This window comes from Atractosteus spatula, chromosome 6 (assembly GCF_055471065.1).
Source record: "Atractosteus spatula isolate fAtrSpa1 chromosome 6, fAtrSpa1.hap1, whole genome shotgun sequence".
Taxonomy (NCBI): domain Eukaryota; kingdom Metazoa; phylum Chordata; class Actinopteri; order Semionotiformes; family Lepisosteidae; genus Atractosteus; species Atractosteus spatula.
The window spans coordinates 54,600,977-54,622,831 of NC_142711.1; the positions used below are offsets into that span (position 1 = coordinate 54,600,977).

The 21,855-nt window shown below is 38.9% G+C and overlaps 2 protein-coding genes across 5 annotated transcripts in view; one reads left to right on the top strand and one right to left on the bottom strand.

Moving 5' to 3' along the window:
- Positions 1-88: 88 nt before the first annotated feature.
- Positions 89-17,018, bottom strand: vps4b (vacuolar protein sorting 4 homolog B). 2 transcript variants are annotated; one of them, XM_088919639.1, is made up of 13 exons: positions 16,838-17,018; positions 15,426-15,537; positions 14,810-14,910; positions 9,260-9,371; positions 8,251-8,398; positions 7,138-7,196; positions 6,819-6,938; positions 5,649-5,805; positions 4,858-5,006; positions 4,425-4,506; positions 2,355-2,574; positions 1,886-2,026; positions 89-1,557 (listed from the first exon to the last, which is right to left on the bottom strand). In XM_088919639.1, the coding sequence occupies exons 1-13, from the start codon at positions 16,859-16,861 to the stop codon at positions 1,456-1,458; spliced, it is 1,527 nt and encodes a 508-aa protein (XP_088775765.1). In that variant the 5' UTR covers positions 16,862-17,018; the 3' UTR covers positions 89-1,455. The 2 variants fall into 2 exon arrangements, with proteins under 2 accessions (XP_088775765.1, XP_088775766.1); XM_088919640.1 differs by lacking the exons at positions 14,810-14,910; positions 15,426-15,537; positions 16,838-17,018 and adding an exon at positions 11,653-11,901.
- A 2,962-nt stretch (positions 17,019-19,980) lies between these two features.
- Positions 19,981-21,855, top strand: part of retreg1 (reticulophagy regulator 1) — a 28,906-nt gene continuing 27,031 nt past the window's right edge. For all 3 annotated transcript variants that reach the window (XM_088918343.1, XM_088918344.1, XM_088918345.1), the window contains exon 1: positions 19,981-20,307. In XM_088918343.1, the coding sequence (XP_088774469.1) occupies positions 20,063-20,307 (245 nt within the window). In that variant the 5' untranslated portion in view covers positions 19,981-20,062. The remainder of the gene's footprint in view (positions 20,308-21,855) is intronic.

Sequence of the window (21,855 nt, forward strand, 5' to 3'; positions counted from 1 at the left end):
GAGCCTAAGGAAGTCTTTCATTGGAACAGTCAGCCATAATGAAACTACAATGTTCTAACTACACATTGACACAAGACAACTAGTGTAAGTTCTCAATAGGTAATGGCTTTATTTACATATGCATTAAAGAATAATATAAAAAAACAAAACTTATTTTTTGAGTCATGAAAGATCCTTGCAGGGAATACATTAGAATGGAGCACTAAAGGTATATGGTAATTTAATATTTCTAGCAATAAACTGCATAAAACTACTAACTTATACACTGATAGACTTTTGTATAAAGGCTGAAAGTATTTAAGAAAACCAACACCTCTGAGTGCATATAGACATACAATCATATTCAAAAGTTGTAAATGAAATGTGCAAATCTTTAATAAATGCCATATTTCAAATATATCATTCCCTAGTGATCCGAGTCTGGAATACACAGAATGAAGTTTAATTTTGGGTGTCTGTAATGTTCAATAAAAACACAAAGGATGTAGTAATCCATAGTAAAGGCACGTGTTCTATGCCGCCACTAAAAGTGCCCGACGTGACAGGTAACACAGTGAGAGCACGTCCTAGTTCAGCCCTCAGTTTCCCACACGCATAGCCTCTTGTTCCCCGACTGTCTCCCTTTCCAGCCATGATAAGAAACCTTCCAAGGTTCCTAACGATTACTCAAAGAGAAGACATCGGCGCACACCAGTTACTGCATGGAAAATGCCTCACAAGCTCATTTAGAAAACTACAAAACATGCTTGACAGGTGAACCACCGAAGATGAAAACATAAAAAACAAACATACAATTAAAATACCTTAAATTAAAAGTACACTGCCTCGTCCCACATCTTACTACGAATGACCATGACCCAGTTCAGCCTCACCAAGTGACCCTGTCCCAGCCCCTGAAGCAATTGCTCTGAATCAAAATTACAACACAGCCACGCACAGTAGTGTTTCTCAGATAGGCCACAGCAGCTTCCACTGGGATTCAGCATTCAACACGATTCCTTATACTAACACTTCTCTGGAAGAAAACAGCAATGTGACTTCCAGCAGGTACTCGTGGTCATATGTCTGAGGCCAATAATAAATTAGACTTGAGAAGCACTGGTATCTAAAGCACTAGGATGGCATGTATTGTCAGTTTGACTCTTAAGACCCCAGTAATTCTAAATGGTCTCCATTTTTGTCATAATCATGTAAGGTTTATTCATTTATATATGAAAATGACTTATGTTTCACTTTATTGGCAACAGAAAACAACTAGAAGTACAGACAATTTTCAGTTAAAGACCCTCTATCATCCTGAGACTGGATAAGCAGTCATGTCTGAAAGGGACCCTGACCATTTTGGAATGAAAACAACAGAAGCATCCAGAGGAGGGAAAAGGAAAGAAAGACTGGATTTTACAAAAGATTTTACACTCCAAATCCATTTGGTTATGTTTCGTTTTCAGTTCCGTTCTAACCCTCCTGGCCGAAATCTTCTGTGAACTTCTTCAGTTTCTCCAAGTCCTGCTCATTCACTGTCGGCTTGGTGTTTGCTAGTGACCTTGTCATGTCAGCCTGTGAAAAACATGAAAAACAAATGTTCAAATATTAGGAATGTTACTTTTTAAAAAAAAAAACTCTCTCCTGTCCTCTGTACAGTTTCACTTCCTATTTTACGTCAATGCTGACCTACAGAGAAGAGGGACATTTTCCAGGTCATATTCTGAGAGGCAGACAGTTGATTTTTGTACAAAGAGTTTTCTAGATTGTTAAGATTATTTATAAGGTGGTGGAAAGAATCATATGAAAGTTAAGAACTAAGCTGAACATTTTTAAATAAAATATTTTCTCATTCATGACAGAATTTACAGTCATTATCTACTGGAGTGAAAACATTTCCTACCATAGAAACAATAGGCTCCAGGAGTTTATCTCCCGGTACATCCATCCAGGACATTTCTATAGCATTTGGATCTCCTGGAGAGCATGGGGTCAAGAGGTCATCTACCAGAATGTTAGGGTCCTCCCTTGATGGCCCTCGAACCTGTGAACACACACCAAATGTGTGAGCAGGAGGAAGAGCACAGAGTCATAACTGTAGTATGCTAGGGTATATTGCATGCAGACTCTACTGAGCACCATCAGCTATATTTTACAAAAAGCAGAGAAATCTGAGCTTTTGATCACATCCTCAGCCACTACCTCTTGTATTTCTCACTAATCCTCATTAATGAACAGCTAGGTCAGACAAATCATTATTCGTATGTATGTGCCCATTTTGTGTTGCACATACACTCTTTCAAAAATAGGGTAAAAATGTGAATCCTCAAGCCAGACGTGAAAATGAACACAATTAAGAAACATTTGCATACCTTCTTAAAATGGGTGGCTGACTGCACCTTCCTGACTGGCTGCATCAGGGCGTCCCTCACAATAACGCTGATGTCAGCCCCTGAGTAGCCCTCAGTTTTCTTGCCCAGAGTCATGAAGTCGGAATCACTGAGGCTAGTGGGTGTAGAGCCCAGGTGCAGCTTGAACATGAAGGATCGGGCGTGCTCCTCCGGGAGGGGAATGTAGATGCGCTTCTCAAACCTGGAGACAGACAAAAGTTGTTGTTGTTTTTTTATTTATTCCCCAGGATTTTAACATCCGGCTTCTGAAGACTGAAAATGCCGAAGAGTTCGAAAATGTGTACGAAGAGCACACATTTGTAGGCCTCTTGCGTTTTGTGAATTTTTAGTGGTCACGAAAGGTGCTTCACACACTGCTCTACAAACCAAAGTCTGCTGCGTGTCTAGCAGAGCCCAGACAACTGCTGTGTGTCTAGGAGGCCGAACAGAGCACAGACAGCCCTGAAGTCAACTTTCCCACTTAGCCAATGTGCCTGAAGACGTCTGTCAAACAACCTGGGCAATGCGAGTCAAGAGACATCCTATTAAGTGGAATTTGACAGTCAACTGAGTAAAAGGGTCAAAAATATTTCTTTAGAGAAGCTTGTCTGATAAGCTACAACTGTAATTGTTCTAATATAATCTTGTATTATCGATTTCTGGGTATCCTTTTCAATGTAGAAAAAAAAAACCCTAAAAAGAATAGAAAGTCAATCCTGAGAGGACTGCTTCATAGCCAATATTGAAACAAGGACACAGGCTTGCAACTGGAAACTAAAAGGGAGGATCTGTGGATGGAAAACACAAAACACTTATATACAATCACATGGTTCTGGGTATGTGGAAAAGGCTTCCCAACGATGAAGCTGAGGCCCAAACTCAGGGCTCCTTCAAGAAATGGTTGGATGAGAAGCTCATCTCAATGAGATTCTAAAAACTAACTGAGCAGGACAAGCCGAATGACCTCCTGCAATTTGCAACCATTATGTTCTCATAGCTTTCATCTTCAGAACACTCAGACTAGCAGCAACTATTCGACCTAATTGACATTGATTTAGAATTCCATCCAACACTAATAAACCAAAATAGAACAAATTTAAATTAGGGCAGAATACATTCTGTGGCATTTTTTCCCCACAGGTGAACAATAGCAAGTTTAACGAAGTCACTGTACAGCACAGGTTCTATCTGCTGCTTAGAACCAACAATTTTATTAAGTCCATGGTCAACACCTAATTCTTACAATTTAGTTACTTGCTGGAATCACTAAATTCACTCTTTTCCTTTATGCATTCTGCAAGTGGAGTGTAAGAACTAACACTACCGAAGAGAAACTGACCAACTAGATGTTTTCATACAGTACTGTCCATTTGACATTAGAGAATTGTTACCCTTATTCTGTGGGCATGGAGAAGCATCTTAAGGAAACGGAATCAACAAACATGGAAATCCCATCATAGCCTTAGTTATTTCAGTCTGAAGTACAATCACTACACATTCATTATGAAGTATGTGCTTTATTGTTTTTTGTTTGCTCTTTTTGGCTTACTTTTTCACCTTGTGTAGCCTTTTTGTCTGCACTTCTATTTGTTATTAATATTTAAGCAGGCCTCTGTGAAATCATGGAAAGTTTGGCCAAATCACAGACAGCATCTGTACTTGGTCCTAAGTAGCAAAGAGTATAACTCGTTCCTCTAAGGATATCAACAGATCTATCAGGATTAGCTGTTATCTAAAACCAAAATTGCTAATATGCCAGTAATTGATTGCTACAAAACTATTTCTGCGTAAAGAAGGAAGGATGGTAGAACAATACAATACCTTTGCACAGCAACAATATTATTTCACATGGCATAAACATCTTGTATACAAGCGCAGAAGTAATATTTTACCTGGCTTGAGAATTGTGTACGTGATGCTCTCTACTGGATGCCACAGATCAACTCATTACAGTACAACTTACAACATACAGCATTTTATAGGCTTCACTATTCAGCGTTTAAAACATTTTGAAATTCGAAACAGTCCGTTTTCGGCTAATCTCAAAATTACCGTCTCCTGATGGCAGAGTCCAGTGTCCAGGGAATGTTTGTAGCTCCCAGCACCAAGATCCCTTCATTATCATTTCCAACACCTAGTTGGAGAGAAACTTCAAATGAGATATGTAGTACAAACACTTCTGAACATCAATTATAAGTCAAGAACTGCAACAGGGGAGACAAAAAAAGAATTAAATCAACCTGTTATTACCTGTATACCTAGCATACAAAGTCCAGTGCTCTCTGATTACAATAGAAGTCATAATAACCACATCTCACTTGATTGAATAGTACTTTAGGATGGATCATCTCACTAAACTTTGTTTTAATTAACATAATTTAACACTTGCCAAAAGGCTATTTGGTCATACCAATAGTCAAAGCACCTGCAATCTAAATGAAACCTGCACAGTCTCACCCCAAGTTAATTCTTTACAGATTCTCACCCTGCATCTGAACCAGGAACTCCGTTTTAATGCGCCTTGCTGCCTCACTTTCGTTTTCACTCCTCGAGCCACATAAGGAGTCGATCTCGTCAATGAAGATGATGGAGGGCTTGTGCTCCCGCGCCAGCTGGAACAGGTTCTTCACCAGCCTGGGAGAGAGCAGGGTCACTATCAGTCATCAGAGTCACGTCACGTTTTTAAAACCGGACGAAGGATTAGTGATCAAGAGGGAGCCAAGCTACGTTCAATTCACAAGTCACATTGAACTACAGTCCATTCCATAGTCTGAAGCAGTGACTTTCAAGCAGGGTTTCAGTACAGCAATGTACAAATACATTGTAGATTATCTCCAATAACACAAACAGTAGCTGTTTTACCAGGACCAGTATTATTGTTTCTCATTTAATGTTTAAATTGAGAATCCCATTTTGAAGTGGTTTCAACAAAACAGAAACAAAACACTGAAAGCCACTGGTTTAAAGATCCACCTCTCCAAAGGAAGCATTTCCCTTTTCCACAGTAATAACTACACTTTTTTTTAACCATTTGTGTTTGCCTGTAGCCATTGCACTTTGGTCTGTATTATCACCGTTTCTGCTGCTGTACTCAAGTAAACAATCAATTCAAGTAAAATTCAGTAATCGTCCAGGATGGAAAGAAAACACACAAGAAACACCAACTCCCAGGTCCAAGATGAAATATAAGTGCTACAGAATAATGCAGTAACTATCCAACAGTCTTGTCTTAAAACAATAGCACCTGCTAAATACAAATCTTCAAAAAGCACATACTTTTCACTTTCACCAAGCCACTTGGACACCAAGTCTGAAGAGGAGATGGAGAAGAAGGTAGAGTTGTTGGCTTCAGTTGCCACAGCTTTGGCCAAGTAGGACTTTCCTGTACCAGGAGGCCCAAAGAGCAGAATTCCTCTCCATGGTGTTCTTTTACCTGAATAAGGAAGGCAGACACTGGGGTTGGAGAGAATCCAGCACAGGACCATTCTCCTTCATCCTATTCAATCAAGTCTCCGAACAATTTTAAGTTACTGGCACAAATTATGGCACTTTTTGCCACACAAATGTCATTAAACCTCTGCACAATTCCTCAGGACATGCCAGGTGAAGCTCATTGGAAGTGGGAGTTTCTAGTAATGTTGACATGCCCTCCGGTCAGAGGTGTCAAAAGCTCCATGTTGGCTTACTGGTGAGTTAGCATCAAATGAAGCAGTGAAACAGGTCTTAATGACCACATTGCTAATTAAGGAACACCTCTACCTTATTGTCTGTTCATTGTGGGTGGATACCTGGGGAATTCTGGTCACAATGAGCTAATGACTTGAATTTACTGTATGTACCCTACATGACTCAATCTGTACTCCAAACAAACATATATGTATCAACAGACATCAAAAGACACTTCAGTAAAATAAAATCAAAACAAGTTAAAATACCTAATGATGCACAAGCCATTACGTTACTTCCCTTATGTTATGAACAACATGTACAGAATGCAAATCCAGCAAACCGTTCTTGTTGTTGTTTTTCTAAATTTTGCTTCTTCAGATTGTGAAGATAAATCCTGACACAACAGCTACCCGATTAATCATTTCTTAGCACACAACAGCAAGTTGGGAGTTTAGCACTTAAAAATGAAATACCCTGTCAAATAGCTACCGCAGCCACAGACACGTTCACAAATTCATTATTTCTGTTAAATACTTCCCATGAGATTTTAATCTGCAGAGCTTCAATTTATCTTTCCCTAAAGATTATGAAAAACACAAATTTCAATTACAAATCACAGGCCAGATTATCATTTACTGTAAATGAAATGCATTTTTACCAAAGGTAATAGAACCGCAACACTTGGCTTCTCAGTTTGTGCTTTTCTCCTTGCAAATATTTGCATTTCTCAAATAGCATTGCAATTCCACATTTCACTTCACCGGGGACTTAAGTTACCTGTGAAGAGGTGTGGGAATTTAATGGGCAGAATGACAGCCTCTTTCAGTGCCTCCTTTGCGCCCTCGAGACCAGCGACATCACTCCATTTGATATTTGGCTTTTCCATAACAATGGCCCCTGCGACACAAACACACGCATGCATGAATAAAGAAGTGTCGAGCAATAAAAGGGCAATTGTCAATTTAACACTTCTGAAGTGAGCCAAAACAGACACACAGAACTACTGTAAGTTCAATTAGTACAAAGCAGGGCTTTGAAGTACAGTACTGAGGCCTGCGAGTTCAAGATCACCAGAAGCTGTTCTATGCCTACACACCTTGGAGTTGATTTTGGAATTTCTTTTTTTCTGGATCATCTCCCTCGTCACTTTCATTCCTGAAAATAAAAACAGTCTAAACTTAAAGAGTAAAGGGCTGAATCAAACGGGCACATTGGACTTGGTGACAATCGTGGTGGTAAATTATTTTATACAAACCCCCATCATTTTCTTGCCCACCCTTTGATCTACGGTTAAAATAACGTTTTTTTTCCCTCATTCTAAAACATTCAACTAAGAAAAACATTGAAACAAACTTAAGGAAAGCATATCTACAAATGAGTTCTGGTATGTAGTTAAATGAGGCAAGTGCTACGTAAACCTGGAGTTCCAACTTAACTCCGTCACATCATACTTTTTAAGAAGGAGAAAATGCAACAACCCCCTTCAATCAGGGTCAAAAGGGGAAAAAAGGACTGTAGTAGTCTCCTCCACAGCCCAGTCTTTCCATTAGGCTCAATTCTTATTCCAAATACACAGGAGGAGCAGCAGAAAGAAACACTGAGATTCCATACAGGATTACTTTTCTAGTGTTACATATAAATCTCCCTTCCCACAAAAAAAAAAATCAATCCTATATACTGTAGGATTAGTTTGTTTTTTTCAAAAAAAGCTGATAACAATCATACTGAAGGCAGAGGCGGTAGGCAATTTGTAAAATATGCCGAGTTACTGGTCACTCCAAGATCAGCAATAAAGATGCTCACTGAAGACTTCGTGAGGAAGCAACAATGCTGGTCTGGGGAAAAAAGGCTTCTTCAGTGTATCATCATTTGATACAATTTTGCTCTTAAGAACAGTTTTCATTGGAGTAGGTCTGAGAAGAGACATTTTTTGCTAAATGGGACCACTTCTTGCAAAAAAAGGAACAGAGCTGGTGGTGCCCTCTTCTGTCAAAAGAGAGCTCCTCTTCAATATCAAGGCATGCAGTACCTCATTGATCATTTTGAAGCAACAAATTCACCGTTAAGAGTGTGAAATTATCTTACTAAGAAGGACCCTTATATGTTGTGTAAATCAGGAAAAGTCACGAGATCATTTTTCAGCTCTGGTTTGTGATAGCCTTTGTAGCTGCTGGCTGACTCAAAGTGCATCTTTTTGATTTAACTTTACCCTTTGTCATCAGATTGGGACTCTTTAACAGGCTTTGCTGGAGCCTTCTCCTTCTTCTTCAAATATTCCTTTAGCTTTTCGGCTCTGTCCAGGTATTCAGCACATTTCGCTCTAATGCTCTGCTTTGCTTTGTCTCCCTGAGCCTCATCTGCGATGGAAAAAAAAGACAACTGGAATTATTCTTCAAAGTCCTAGCACACCAACGTTTCAAGGATGAAGGGTGAAAGCATGGACAGTTCTTCCAGTGACCAATTTCTATTCTGACACACCAGGAAAGGCTGTACATGGACTCTTCAACCAAAATGAATGTATTCCATCCTCACTATGATCCTATCAGAGATAGCAGAAAACAAAACAATCCTTCAGCCTGTCTGTATTTGGAGACGGATGTTATCTGTGCAGATGCGTTTCTGCAATCTTAGCTTTGTTAGGAACAACAATTATATATTTTTTAATCCAAGCATCAGTCAAGCCTGCTTTTAGTGTATGGTCTATCCTGAACTCAATGATAATGAAAGACAGCCTAATGTCAGAATCTAATAAGGATCCAACCAGAGGGAGGTAAGTAGTGAACCATATGGCCATATCTTCTAATCAAAACTACATTGCTTGCATGACAATATCCAGTACTCACATGATTCTAAGCATACTGATTGATAATCTAGACAGGAACAACTGAACTATGAGGTTTGTTCGATTACATAAAGCACTGTTAAAACGTAAAGGTTTATTACAGGCCTAAAGAATAAATAAAGTATGCATACTTCATACTTGCAAAACGTTAATTTAAAATGAAAGATTAAAGGGGCAGAAATTGGCGAATAATGGTTGTAAACACTGTTCTTCAAATGAATAACACTAACAATGCTAGCAACAGCAACAGAACACAGGAAAAACAGATGAGTATTAAAAACATTCCACGCACTCAAGACCCACCTTATCACGGACTTCTGTTAATGGACAAACAAACTGTAATACCTAAACACAAAACAGTTACAGAAAGGCTTACATTTCACTACATGTAGGAAGTATTGTACTGCATGCTGGTACAGACGGAGTGCCTCCTCGTAATTTTGTGCTTTGTCTTCTTGAGCGGCCTTGCTTGCGAGGTCTATAGCTTTCTGTAATGAAAAACCAACAGCAATCAGAAAAAGAAGTATTCTGAAAACAATGATGGGCAATACACAACTTGGGGCTGAACACATACTTAAAATAGCATACGAAATAGCAGCGTTCACCTGACCTAAACCTGAGGTTATGAAATGGAAAGAAGTTAAAAGGATGGCGATGGCACTCTTCAATAAACCAGGTGTGTCTGTGTGAACAATGGCACAAATAAAAGAATTTTAAACCAGGCCTGTTCACACAAAACTCCTAACGCTTAAATATTCAGCTGCAAATATTCAAACTGCTCCCTAGGACATAAATATTTTACCATTCAGTGTTGGATATCATTCTGTGCTGTCCTGCAATTTAATTTCCCCTGTTTTTTTATGTCCCAGCTATGTAATGCAATTCTTCCAGTCATCCTCCAGGGACTGTATGTAGAGAATAATCCCTGTGAAGCATTTTGCACCCAGGCCTGCTTAACTACAAAAGCTCCAGTCAGTTATTTACCCACTAAAACACGCAGAGTATTGTTTAGTCTTTAAAAGGTTGATGAAACTGTGAGTAAAAGGTTAGAATTAAGAACTCCAGCAGGCATCAAAACCATTACAGACAGCAGAATAGGTCAGATGGATAAAATGAACGTATTTTAGATAAACTGATATTTCAAAATTCAATTTCAATGGCTTACCTATTAATAAGTACAATATATGTTCTATAGAAGCATCAAGGTAAACCGAAAGCATTTAACTTCTCTAATTGACAGCTTTTTCTTTTTCTGCAAATGTAGGAGCAGGGGACTAGTTAAAATAAATAGCCTATTCCCGCAAAAGTGTAGCAAGACGTCACCTTGCATAGTTTAAACTTGCTACATATCACAAGTACTCTTCCACGATACAACGCAAACAATCGTGATATATTTCAGTATATGTTGATATTTAATTTGATTTAAGTAACAGCTAATAAATGTAAACAGAAACGTACTGTAGCAATTTACGCTGCCAAACTAACGATTAGAGTCAAATACTGGATAATACCTCCGTTGACACCTTGTTCCAGATTTGCCAATTCTGTTTCAGATAACAAAATACATAAAAAAGTAGTAGTACCATGAAAACAAACCAAAACAAAAATCCTAAAATGGTACTTTTCCTCAAAGTGAACAGGAGCACTTCGCATTATGGAACTATCATCGTCGCACCACTCGGCTGGAAATGCGCACTGTGCAGATAACCATCATTTTCTCTCCACGGTCCTCATCAGTCACGATTTAACATTTATGTTCTTTACTTAATGGACAACTGTTTGGTAGGCAGAATTTGATACACCACCAATCTTTTCAAAAGCCTACAACTGTTCCGTTTTATTCGTACCTGTACAAATTTCAGGAAAACAATGTCTAAGGCCTATATGCAAATAACTAAAATGTTTTAAAATTGCAACTCTACAACGACTGGTTAAAGGCGTCATTGATACTGCTGCCGATATTGAACGGTCTCCACAGGGCTCATACCCACAGACTATGATCAAGCTTCAGTTGCAAATGAAGGTTTTCTAATATTTTTACAAATAACATGCAAGGATTGCGGTTAACTAAAAATGTATTTCACGAAGAACACGAAGCAGTCTCGCATTTGAGATATTATGCACTCTCGTTCACTCTCCAAGACAGTATATTAATTCCCAACCAAAGCAATGGGTCCTTTTAACCTGCCTCTCAACCCTCAACCAGAAGTTTATTTTTGAGAAAGGGAGTTTCCTTTTAACCGACAACTGATTTAGAGACCGTGAATCTGCGAACCACTACAGTTCGAATCTTGCTCAAGTAAGGGTGGATTTAAAATAGAAAACATACAAATAGGGGGAAAATAACGACTGTAAACCTTTCTTCTTTTCACTAACTTACGTTCATGTGTTGATCCCCAAATTCAGGCCTTTCTTAAGTGACTAAACACGGTGTTGACAAGGAAGGCTTTGTTTACACATTTCTTTTCAGTCCTGGAGAATTTGTCTTTAATTTTCTGTCCCGTGAAAGTTTTCAACACAAGCAGGTTTTCAAGCACGGTAATTCGAAACCACCGTTTCGAGCGTAAATCGACAACAACAACGCTTCCACACAAGATTTAGGACAAACGCGCTAGAAGTAACTAGGTGAAGATATAATCAGTACATTTAAGGGTCACGCGTGAAATTAAAACAACAATCAGCCTCAACCGAAACACAAGGCAAATTATTCGTCTCCAAAAACTCCCAACCCATGTACATATTTAACATTATCGTCGCCTTTGCTTTTACCTGTAAGTTGTTGGTGGCAGCCATGGGGGCTGGATTAGAAAAAAAAACACAGATCCAAACACAAAACCTACACGGCTTGCCTTTTTTTATATCGTAAACCAAAATTAAATTAGATTTCAAAACAGTCTGGGTCCTTTTTTTTGCCTTTTCCCCCCTTCTTTAGATAGTTAACAAGCCTCACAGGGGAAAAAATAGCTCTTCCGCATCAAGATGTCGAATGTCACTTCCGCCTACTGAGGCCATGTGATCGAAAGAACTGACACTGACGTCAGTGCTTATGCACACCCTGCGTACACACCCATAGCGGCACAAAGTGCGTTTTTTTAAGTAACTGGCAACAAAAACGTCTCAGTTTTATGGTAGTTAGAATTCTTCTTTGTAATGCTGAAGGTGTGCGAATTTTGTAAGGTTATTTTGCAGTTCTTTTCGGAAAAATAGCAATAATCGAAAGCAGTCTGTCGTCACCGACAAGGAAGTTGACGCGTTGGATTGTTGACATTGTTACAATCCAATCCAAATGAACTGTCTCGAGTGATGTGCGAGTGTTCCTGAATGCCCAGATTCTTCCAAATTACATTGTAAGTACGTTTAGTGGCCTTAATTTCTTGGTTGGGGGTCCTGTTTGACCACCAAAACTCTCAACTCCAAAAGTTTTACCAACAATCACTTTGAACATTGTCCACAATTTTTTTTCTTTTTTTTTCAGAATTATTTGGAAATAATGAGCATATGACACTAAGGAATAATCCCATTGCCAAATTTACTAATTTAAACCATATATGTTAATTCTGTAACAGTGATATAGAGATAATCTTTTCACGTATCTTTGCTGTCACCTTCTGGAATGAGATTTCTAATTCACAATAATACTGGTTTTGACAGCTTGTCATTCTATAACAATATGATGTGCTATTATGAGAATGAATTTCACTGAGCTTTAGAATTTATTATAAATTTCCAAATACCACTTAGAAATGATCATTTTCACAAGTCAGAAGTGGCCATTATTCTTAAGATTACTCCAATAAAGTTGATTAAACACCCAGAAGGCTAGACAAAACACTTTAATGTTTTCACCTAACCATTTTATGGTCTAAAGTACTTCAACCTTTCTCTTTTCATTAGTTCTCTTTGTTCTTTTTCACAATTACACAATTTATGGTTTTGGACTTTGTTGCCTGACTTCTTTTATTTTTATCTCTTATTATCGGCACACAATCGATATTCAAGGATTTCTAGTTACCTGACGTTTTCTGGTGTGTATTTGTACAGAATTCTTTATTGCTTTAAAAAAATAGGAGTTGGCATAAAAACTCAGCAATAAAAACTAGAATTGTAACCTATGTTTACAATCTAAGAACTTTTTTTTTATTTTTAAGACCAGATTGCACCCCGTTTCTCGACCAAGCTTTCAGAACATTATTTATTAAAATAAGAGCTTGGACTTTTCTCATACGTGTCTCAGTAATGGGCTATCACTTCTTGTTTGTTCACATTTTATTGCTAGACACAACACATTGAAGTCATGCGATCTAAAAACTGAAATTGTGAATTTGCTGGGGATTGTCTTGCAGTTATAAACAGTGAAAATAAAACCCTAAACCTGTCACTGACTGCTCCCATCCCACTTGAGATCTAAATTCAATCTTATCTTGAATTCATCTGTTCCATAATGTCAATTTGTTGAAGGCATTAGTATTAAAAAAGGTTTTGTAAAAATGTAAAGGGCAGATTTTGCAAAACTGCACAGTCTCCATACCTACTATATGTTTTTTTTACAGTGAACTGAGTCCAGATCATTGAATTTGACACACATTTTCTAGGGTTTAGAACTGAAACAGTCCCATATAATTTTCTCTTAATTGGTGGGACTAATATCAATATCAATAACATGATTTTAGTTGTCAAGAATCAAATTACAATTAGAACATAAATATCTTGAAACTATTTGGACATTTGGTCCAAGCACCCAATTTTATGTATTTTCCTCCTGGTTTAATGTTTTCAGTTATTGACCACTTGTTGTTGTTGACCACTTTCAGAAATAAAATTAACAGTATTAACATTTCAGAAATTAGAATGGACCTAACGGCTCCAAATTAAATTTAAAAAAAGGCTTCCCAGAATCTTGTACAGTATATTCCTCAAAGCTGAAGTAAATATTCCTCGTAATTTAAATACTTACCACTGAAATTGCTTATTATTTTATTAAACGTAACTCAAGCTTCCTAAAGCCAAGATGAATCTGATTCTTTTTTAAATGAAAATATTTGATTTGTTTTGGTGATGGGTAAGATCACGAGCCAAGAGCAGTCTCGACTTCTTGGTCAGCGCCACATCACTGCTCCCCTGTGTTGAGAGGTACAGCAGAATCATCTCATGAGACTCTAGCTTGTCACCCTGGCCTGCTTCCCCTATGAGGCTGGGGTGAGACGGCAGTACTTACGGCCTCACACTGCTGCACAGAGGATTCATTTCTTAGATTCTAAGAGCATTTTGCTGAAAAAATAAAAAGCACACCTCCTTGGCTAACATAACCAATTTAGGCTCAATTTATTACACATGTGGTAGGACACCACTTGGATGCTCAGTGACCTGAGCTCAAAACCATTTCCTCCCACCTACTCCACCTGTCCTTCTGTAGTGGGCAGGTGCTAAGTCAGGGGCGAAGGCACCCAGATGTGCACATTGGGATAGAGTAATTTTATCTTTTCTTCCTGAGAATATTACTCCAGTTCTGACACGTTGGTTGAGGATAGTTAATGAGCAACAATCATCAAGACTCACACTGAATATTCTAGTGGATTCTACTGGATTCAAAGACTCCCAGCTAGGCTTCTCAAGGAAATGTGCTCTCTTCTTGTCAGGCCACTTCAGTGTGGCTTTGGCCTTGTACTTCATTTACAAGTACTGAAGTACTTCCGATATTATGATATCCAATAATAATGGAAAATTATTTGTTCCAGTTTGACCTTATTTTTTGACCCAAGCAGGTTTTAGGAAAATTCAGATGTTTCACCCAATGCTGTCCTGATTACCATTAACAGACACAGAATATAGACTCCAAAATTTTAAATTAAAATCTGAACAGAGGTAGAAATTACACCTTTCAAGACTTATGTAACTGCTATTCTGATATAAAAGTATTTTTAGAAACCTCTTTTTTCTCTAAGTATTCCTTTAGATGTTCAACTCTGTCCAGGTATTCTGCACATTTGTCTCTGATTTTCTGGTTGCCTTCTTTACCCTGGGGCTCACCTGCACAGAAAGGAAGAGAATAAGGGTCCAAATTATTCATCAGGAAGAACACAGCAAAGCAACAATAAAACTCTCGAGCAGCCAAGAACTGACGTATCTAAAAGACTCCCGGCAAAAGTGTTTAGGTTCTTCAGTACATTGTTAGAATCCCAGTCAAAGGTTGTTCTGTGTAGGAACGGACCTGGATGTCACAGGCATTCATTCAGAGATTTTATAGATTCCGATTTTACAGATTCATTCGGGTATTTTATAGTGAATTTTAATATATTGTAGGTCCGCTGGGCCTTTGTATTAGGCCAATTCTGGTTCAGACATTTGAAAAACATCCCTTCAACACTCGTGATGTGTCTCTGTGAATCAATCATGCTGTTAAATGCACTTTCCACAGAGAATTAAGTCAAATTAAATTTAATTCAAGCAATAACATGAGAAATATGCCTTCACCTTCCTAACAAAGCTGGATGTATTATGAAATCCAACCCCAAAAAATCAATCGAACTCCATCAAAAACTTACGCTTCACTATATGTAAGAAGTACTGTACAGCATGCTGGTAAAGACGGATGGCTTCTTCATAATTCTCCGCGCTGTCTTCTTGAGAGGCCTTGTTAGCAATGCTTATAGCTCTCTGTAATGAAATAAACATACATAGGCAGATTTGGCATTACTGCCGCAATTATAATTACCCTTCATGAGACTTAACAGTTATGCTTGGGCATATACAGTACATATTAAAATGTTTTGCTTTTACACAACATGTCAGGTTTTCTTTGTTAAAACAGTATAGGCTATATTCTATTATTATTATTATTATTATTATTATTATTATCATAACGAATACCATGGTCTTGGGTATTTTAGCTTAATAACATCACACTCCAGCATCAGGTTCTAGCAAAAAAAGCTAGAATTTCAAATGGTACCAGATGGCATGAATCAACTTTTAGATTTTGAATCAAGTTATAAAACACGCACACAGAGTCATGTACTGAATGACTCTTTGTTCTTCCTCGTGATCCCATGTTAATGTTCAAGTTGGGAACTCAATCTTCCCCTGGTTCAAATCCAAATAGGAGATATGTATGCTTTCTGTCTTTGCAGTACCTCTCCTTGGTAAACAGTGTAGCATGTTAACCATTGTGTGGTAAAGAAGCTAATTAGTAATATTGTTAAAGCCTTTTTCCTGGGATCCTTGAGGATGATATCCCCAGATCAATTTGGCACAAGTAATCAAACAGACAAAATGGCCTCTTGTTTGTATTTATTGTATATTGTATGTTATCTGTTGTATTGTTATTTGACTAAACTAACTACTTTGATCACTTTGTGAGCCATTCTGTTTTCCGATTTGTTACTGTCAAACGTGTGCATTCTTAGAAAATAATGCTTATTTTCTTATTTTTATAAAACCTATGTTAAACTGTTGTAAGAGTATATTTGTTCACTTCATTTAACAAATGGGCCTACTAAGTCTTTAACCTAAGATTAAATAATTAAACGCGAATTATTATTTCGTGATAACAGTGTTCTTGATGATGGTAAAGACCGCACACAGCACGACAACCCACAATTTGACTTGTTTCTCACAGCTCAGTGACCACAAATCACAGTTCTGACTCAATGCCAATAGGGGGTAGAACACTACATGTACTCAGAGTATACCCTTTCTCACTTCGACACCGGCAATCGCACCAGAGCGGACGTTTCTGCTTGTCATAAAACTACATGGGTACCTACGTAGAGATTAAGCCACATTAACATCTTCTCCGAACTCTTTCTACTGTACGTTCCGAGGTAGCTGAATCTGAATTAGTACAGCTTACATAGTGAAATACACGGTGGGACGTTATCGCGATTATTGGATAGTTTTAGTAACAATGGTAACAAATCATCCTATAGGACTGTTCAAAACAGTGTTTTATTCTTACCTGCAAGTTGGTACTGGAAGCCATGTGCGCCGGGTTAACGATGTAGGGAATTCACCAAAACACACACACAGAAAACTACTTTCTTTACTTTAATAATATAAGAGAGCGAGTGGGTTTCGGTAACATTATGAATTCACTTTTCATTTGTACTCCATGAGTTTCCGTCTTCTGAACCCATGTGATTGAAAGAACGATAACTATGAAACTTAACCATACACCCAGAAACCACGCCTATGTGGTGCGTCAGGATACAAACACTTAGCATTGTTCGACATTGTGTTCAGTGGAGTCATTTTGGCGACGAGAATAAGGGATATTTAAATCTAAACAGCGCTTTTAGAGTGTTTAAGACACACCTTTTAATAAAAAGAAAATAAAGCAATTTAATTGAATGTCATCCAAGTCATTTTCTTTTACTGATAGTGTGCTTTGTTAATTACTGTACATTTTAATAATCTCCCAGAGTTTTAGACAAATATACTGACCACCAAAAGAAACGTATTACAACTGCAACGATTTACAAAGCTATGATCAGGAAAACGACAGAACGTTTTAGCGAGAGCACTGACATTTTACAAAACAAACAAAGCATAGGTAAATTCATTATACTGATTAATATTTGTCGGTTATCTACACGCAGTATAGTAGTCAGCAGTTACATTAATAGCGGTGTGCGGTCACCGCTGGAAATCATACAAACTACATCTGTGATGCATGTTTTGTACCAGGTTGCAAATATTGCTTCGATTAAAAAAAGTGTGCGTGTCCCTTCTGGTGCAACTCTTTTATGCAAGTTTCTGTAAATATACACGATTTGACAAAATGTAAACTGTTACACCTCACCACAAGACGGCGCCTACAGTTAATGTATCTTTGATAAATGAAACTCAGGCGTTCTGGTGAAACGCAGCATCGCTCCACTACCCACTGGCTAAACTAAAATAACTTGGGCAGTGCGGTGGATCTGGGCTACGGATCTGCACCTGTGTCTGGAAGATTGGCGGTTTGCATCCTGCGGCCAGCAGAGGAACCCTACTCCATTGAGCCCCTGAGCAAGGCCCTTAACCCCAACTGCTCCAGGGGTGCTGTATAAATGGCTGACCCTGCACTCTGACCCCAAGCTTCTCTCCCTGTCAGTGTGTCACATAGAGAGCAAGCTGGGGTTTATGAAATGACAAATTCTAATACAAGAAATAGTATACGACCAATAAAGTGATCTTATTTTAAAGATCTAAACTTTTTATGCAGTCAGTCTTACAGTGCTAAAGAAAGCTAAACCCTTTTACGTGTTATCTGGCCAAGGTAATAAAAACGGGAACTAAAATATTCACTTCTTTATATGATCCTAGTAGACACGTTTCCTGTTTGGTTGGTTAACTCCTGATGAAGTCAGTTCCACTTAATATCATAACTATATTAATATCATATAAAGAGTTTCACTGTAAATGTGAATGTGAAGCACAGAGAAAGTTACAATTGATCACATGTAGCGGAGCTAGTTTGGGCCCGGTGATGTCATCGCCCTCCCTGCGCGTAGCAGGGACCTCAGCCGCCTGGGCTGAGGGAGGTCTGCTTTAGCTCACTCGGCTGGTTCCCTGTTGTGTTACGCCAGAGACCCGCGTTCGTGCCCCAAGTGTTGCGGGATGGAGTGGTGAGGGCACGAGCCCACGCGGACCCGTGACAGTCACACACAGGTCTGTCTTCCACCAATTTCCAAAGGACAGGTGCATCTGAAGCTCCCTATTTTTTTCTAAACAAAGAATGCCCTTAGTATTGGGATATTCCCTGTTTGTTTTACAGGAAAAAAATGACATGGGAACGACCAACTGACTTTTGAGACAAGCTTGGATTTTGCCACAATATCAATACCCATGATTAACCAGTAGCAGCTTATCATCACCTAACAACTCACAGATGGCAACCCACTGAAGCTCAGCAGGTGTGAGCCTGGTCAGTACCTGGATGGAGACCACCTGGGAAAAACTAAGGTTGCTGCTGGAAGAGGTATGAGTGGGGCCAGTATGAGGCACTCATCATGCGGTCTGTTTGGGTCCTAATGCCCCAGTATAGTGGGGACACTATACTGTAAAAAGGTGCCATCCCTTCAGATGACACATAAAGGTCCTGAGTCTCTCTGGAGTCATTAAAAATCCCAGGGCACTTCTCGAAAAGAGTAGGCGTTAACCTCTGGCTTGTAACAGTCATGGCCTCCTAATAATCCCCATCTCTGAATTGGCTTCATCACTCTGTTCTCCTCCCCACTGATAGCTGATGTGTAGTTAGTGCACTTTGGCTGCCATGACATCATCCAGGTAGATGCTGCACATTGGTGGGGGTGGAGAGGAGTCCCCATTACCTGTAAAGTGTTTTTAGTGGAGTGTCCAGAAAAGCGCTATATAAGTGTCATTACGATGTCATCTGCCCCTTAGGCAGTGCCTAGCAACCAGAGAATCTTTTTACGCTGGAGATTAACAGGATATGGTTTTCCACCACCCATCCAATATTCATGCAAAAATAATTTGTAAATGAACTTGTAGAAAATAGCATCCACTACTAGAACCCCTCTTCTAAGGTAATATTAAGAACAACAGCATGTATGATTCAATGAAGAAGTCAGAGAGAGGAACAGAAACTCAAAACAGCACAGCAGTGAAATTCACTTGGGAGTTTAAATGAGGGAAGCACTTTAACTGCCCAACACCAGGTGCTGGCTATTTCAAGCTTGTTTTATTCTGTTGTGACATATACATGAAACGATTTAAGATGATTACAAATCACCACAGAAAGACAAGACACTATTGCAGGGGCATTTCTCTCTGTGTGTGGAGCACTTTCCTATATCATAGAAAGGAACCACACAATGATTTAAAGAACAGAGTAGGAGGGGTGTCAATTTCGACATTAATTCGCATGAAACAGGTTTTCTGTTGCAACAATAAAACCAATAACCAAATACTAACTAGCTTTGCGCATATAACCTTTCCCTGACCCAGACGCAGCCTGTGCTAAGCATTTGCAGCTTCAGTGCCTTGAACACCTTCATTCCGGTCACATGCATATAGGCTTTAAAGCTCCCTCCCCTGTCACTGTTATACAATGACGTCACCGTCCTCCAGCGCAACCTTGGCTGCCTCTCGATGACGTCAGCAAGTCAATAACAACAAACAACAACAACAGGCTGGCTGGCGAAGTCAGGGCGGTAGGCGAGCTTGGCGATAATTTCCTATGGCGAGTCTGGGGAGAGGCAGTGGCGAGGATGCTGAAGCTGGAGGGCAGGACCGCAAAGCCTCCACGGAGAGTCTCCGGATCACCGAGGCTGGGCAAATGGCAGACGAGGAGATGAAAGAGCAGGTTGCAGCGCCCCGGCAGCCCCGTGACAGTTCGCTCTTCAGCCACTTCGCAGACGTGATAACCTGGCGGAGACCGCTGAGCAGCACCCTGCTGTTCGCAGCCACCAACGCCGTCTTCTGGTATGGGCTGTCCGTCCTAGAGCAACGATAAGTACTGCATGCACACAAAAAAAACTAAACCACGGGTATTTAAATTGTTGTTCAGATGCCCCAAATTTTAGATTACCGTCTTTCCCTTCGCTAATATTACCTCGTTTTAACAGGGATTTAAAGACAGCAGGTTAAGCAAAGGCGTCTTTTTTTAGTTCTGCATGACCATTTTTGCTTACGATGAACGTGACTGCATTTTGAAACGATGCTCGCGCTTCCTCTGAAAGTTATGAGCTAAAGCAGGAGTTAACAACCTCTCAGGCACGAGTAGTTTATCTGTTACAAACCTTTCTTTACGGCTTTTGTTACAAACCGGAATTAGAAGGCAGCCGGTAAAAAAATTGGCAGCAGTTCACATTTGTTTGTAACATTACCCTTTTGGTCATATAATTAAGGCTTGTTAAGGAGTGGCTCTAGCTGGTAGACTGTATTTATGCCCAAGCTTTATTAAATGAATATAATTTTATCTTTGATTGACATGAGTGTGTTCATTTGTAGGAGTTTCAGTTTCATTATTTCTGTCAACATAGCCCAGAATCTGATCACGCCAACGTCTGTAAAAATGACATGAATGTCTCAGGCGAGCTGATCTCATGACTCGTTTATTTAGGGCTTTTAAAGTGCACCTGACAATTTGCATTCTTTGTCGCGGTTCTCGATACTGTTGTGTGAGAATGCCTTCTTCACCTACTTTTTATCTACATCTGTCTGTGCCATTGTGCATTAGTATTCTTCAAAAAGGGTTGCACAAGACCCTCCCACAAAACTGCTTCATCTTTTTGTACTGTATGCACTGTAAAAAAACTAAGTACCATTTTCTCTATTCTAAAAATAGGCGTTGAGCTAAAGCCCGAATAAAACGCTTGCATTAGCTATTTATGTTGCCATGAAAATATAACTGAGCACTATCTTATTTTAAAAGAACATTTATTGCTGTAGCTACAGTACCTCTCAAATATGTAAACCTGGCCCATGAGAGAGACAGTCCAAAAGGTTTTATTCAGAGCTTTGAACAATTTCAACAATTTAATTTGTATTTACTAAATAAATAATTTGTCAGATTTTTCAGAGCTCAGGTAAGAAGCAAATTAGTTTGCTTTCTGGGATCTTTGTATTTAAGCCATTAGCTAAAATTATTGTGTGCTGAGGTTTGTGATAAGGCTGTGCGTTGGACAAGAGTTTGTACAGTATTTAGGATACTTGGGAAGGGATTCCAAAGTTACATCTACCTTGTTTGAAGAAAGTCCAGTGCGCAATGTTGTGTCTGAGTGTGTTATAGTGAAATGAACCAAGATGTATTGCTGTCTTTCCTAGAGAAATATAACATTTGAAAAGGACAGTTGTCTTTGTTTTTGAATTCTGTTTCCGTTATCATTTAGGGCAAGCTTTTACCGCTCAAAATATTGTATAAATAAACAAACTGTTTCTAACTGTAAATAGTTTTCAACCAAATGAGTTTCTACTTTAACCTATATTCTGTAAAATACTGTAGTTTGATTGAGGATGATAACGTACCAT

Bases quoted from the DNA above. Each gene is read 5' to 3' on its own strand.
- vps4b (XM_088919639.1), bottom strand. From the start codon at position 16,861: ATGGCTTCCAGTACCAACTTGCAG. The intron at 7,197-8,250 runs GTAAAGTTAAAT...TTTTATTTTCAG, and splicing joins TCCCAATCTGATGACAAAGG to GAATGAAAGTGACGAGGGAG. The intron at 1,558-1,885 runs GTAGGAAATGTT...TGTTTTTCACAG, and splicing joins TGGAGCCTATTGTTTCTATG to GCTGACATGACAAGGTCACT.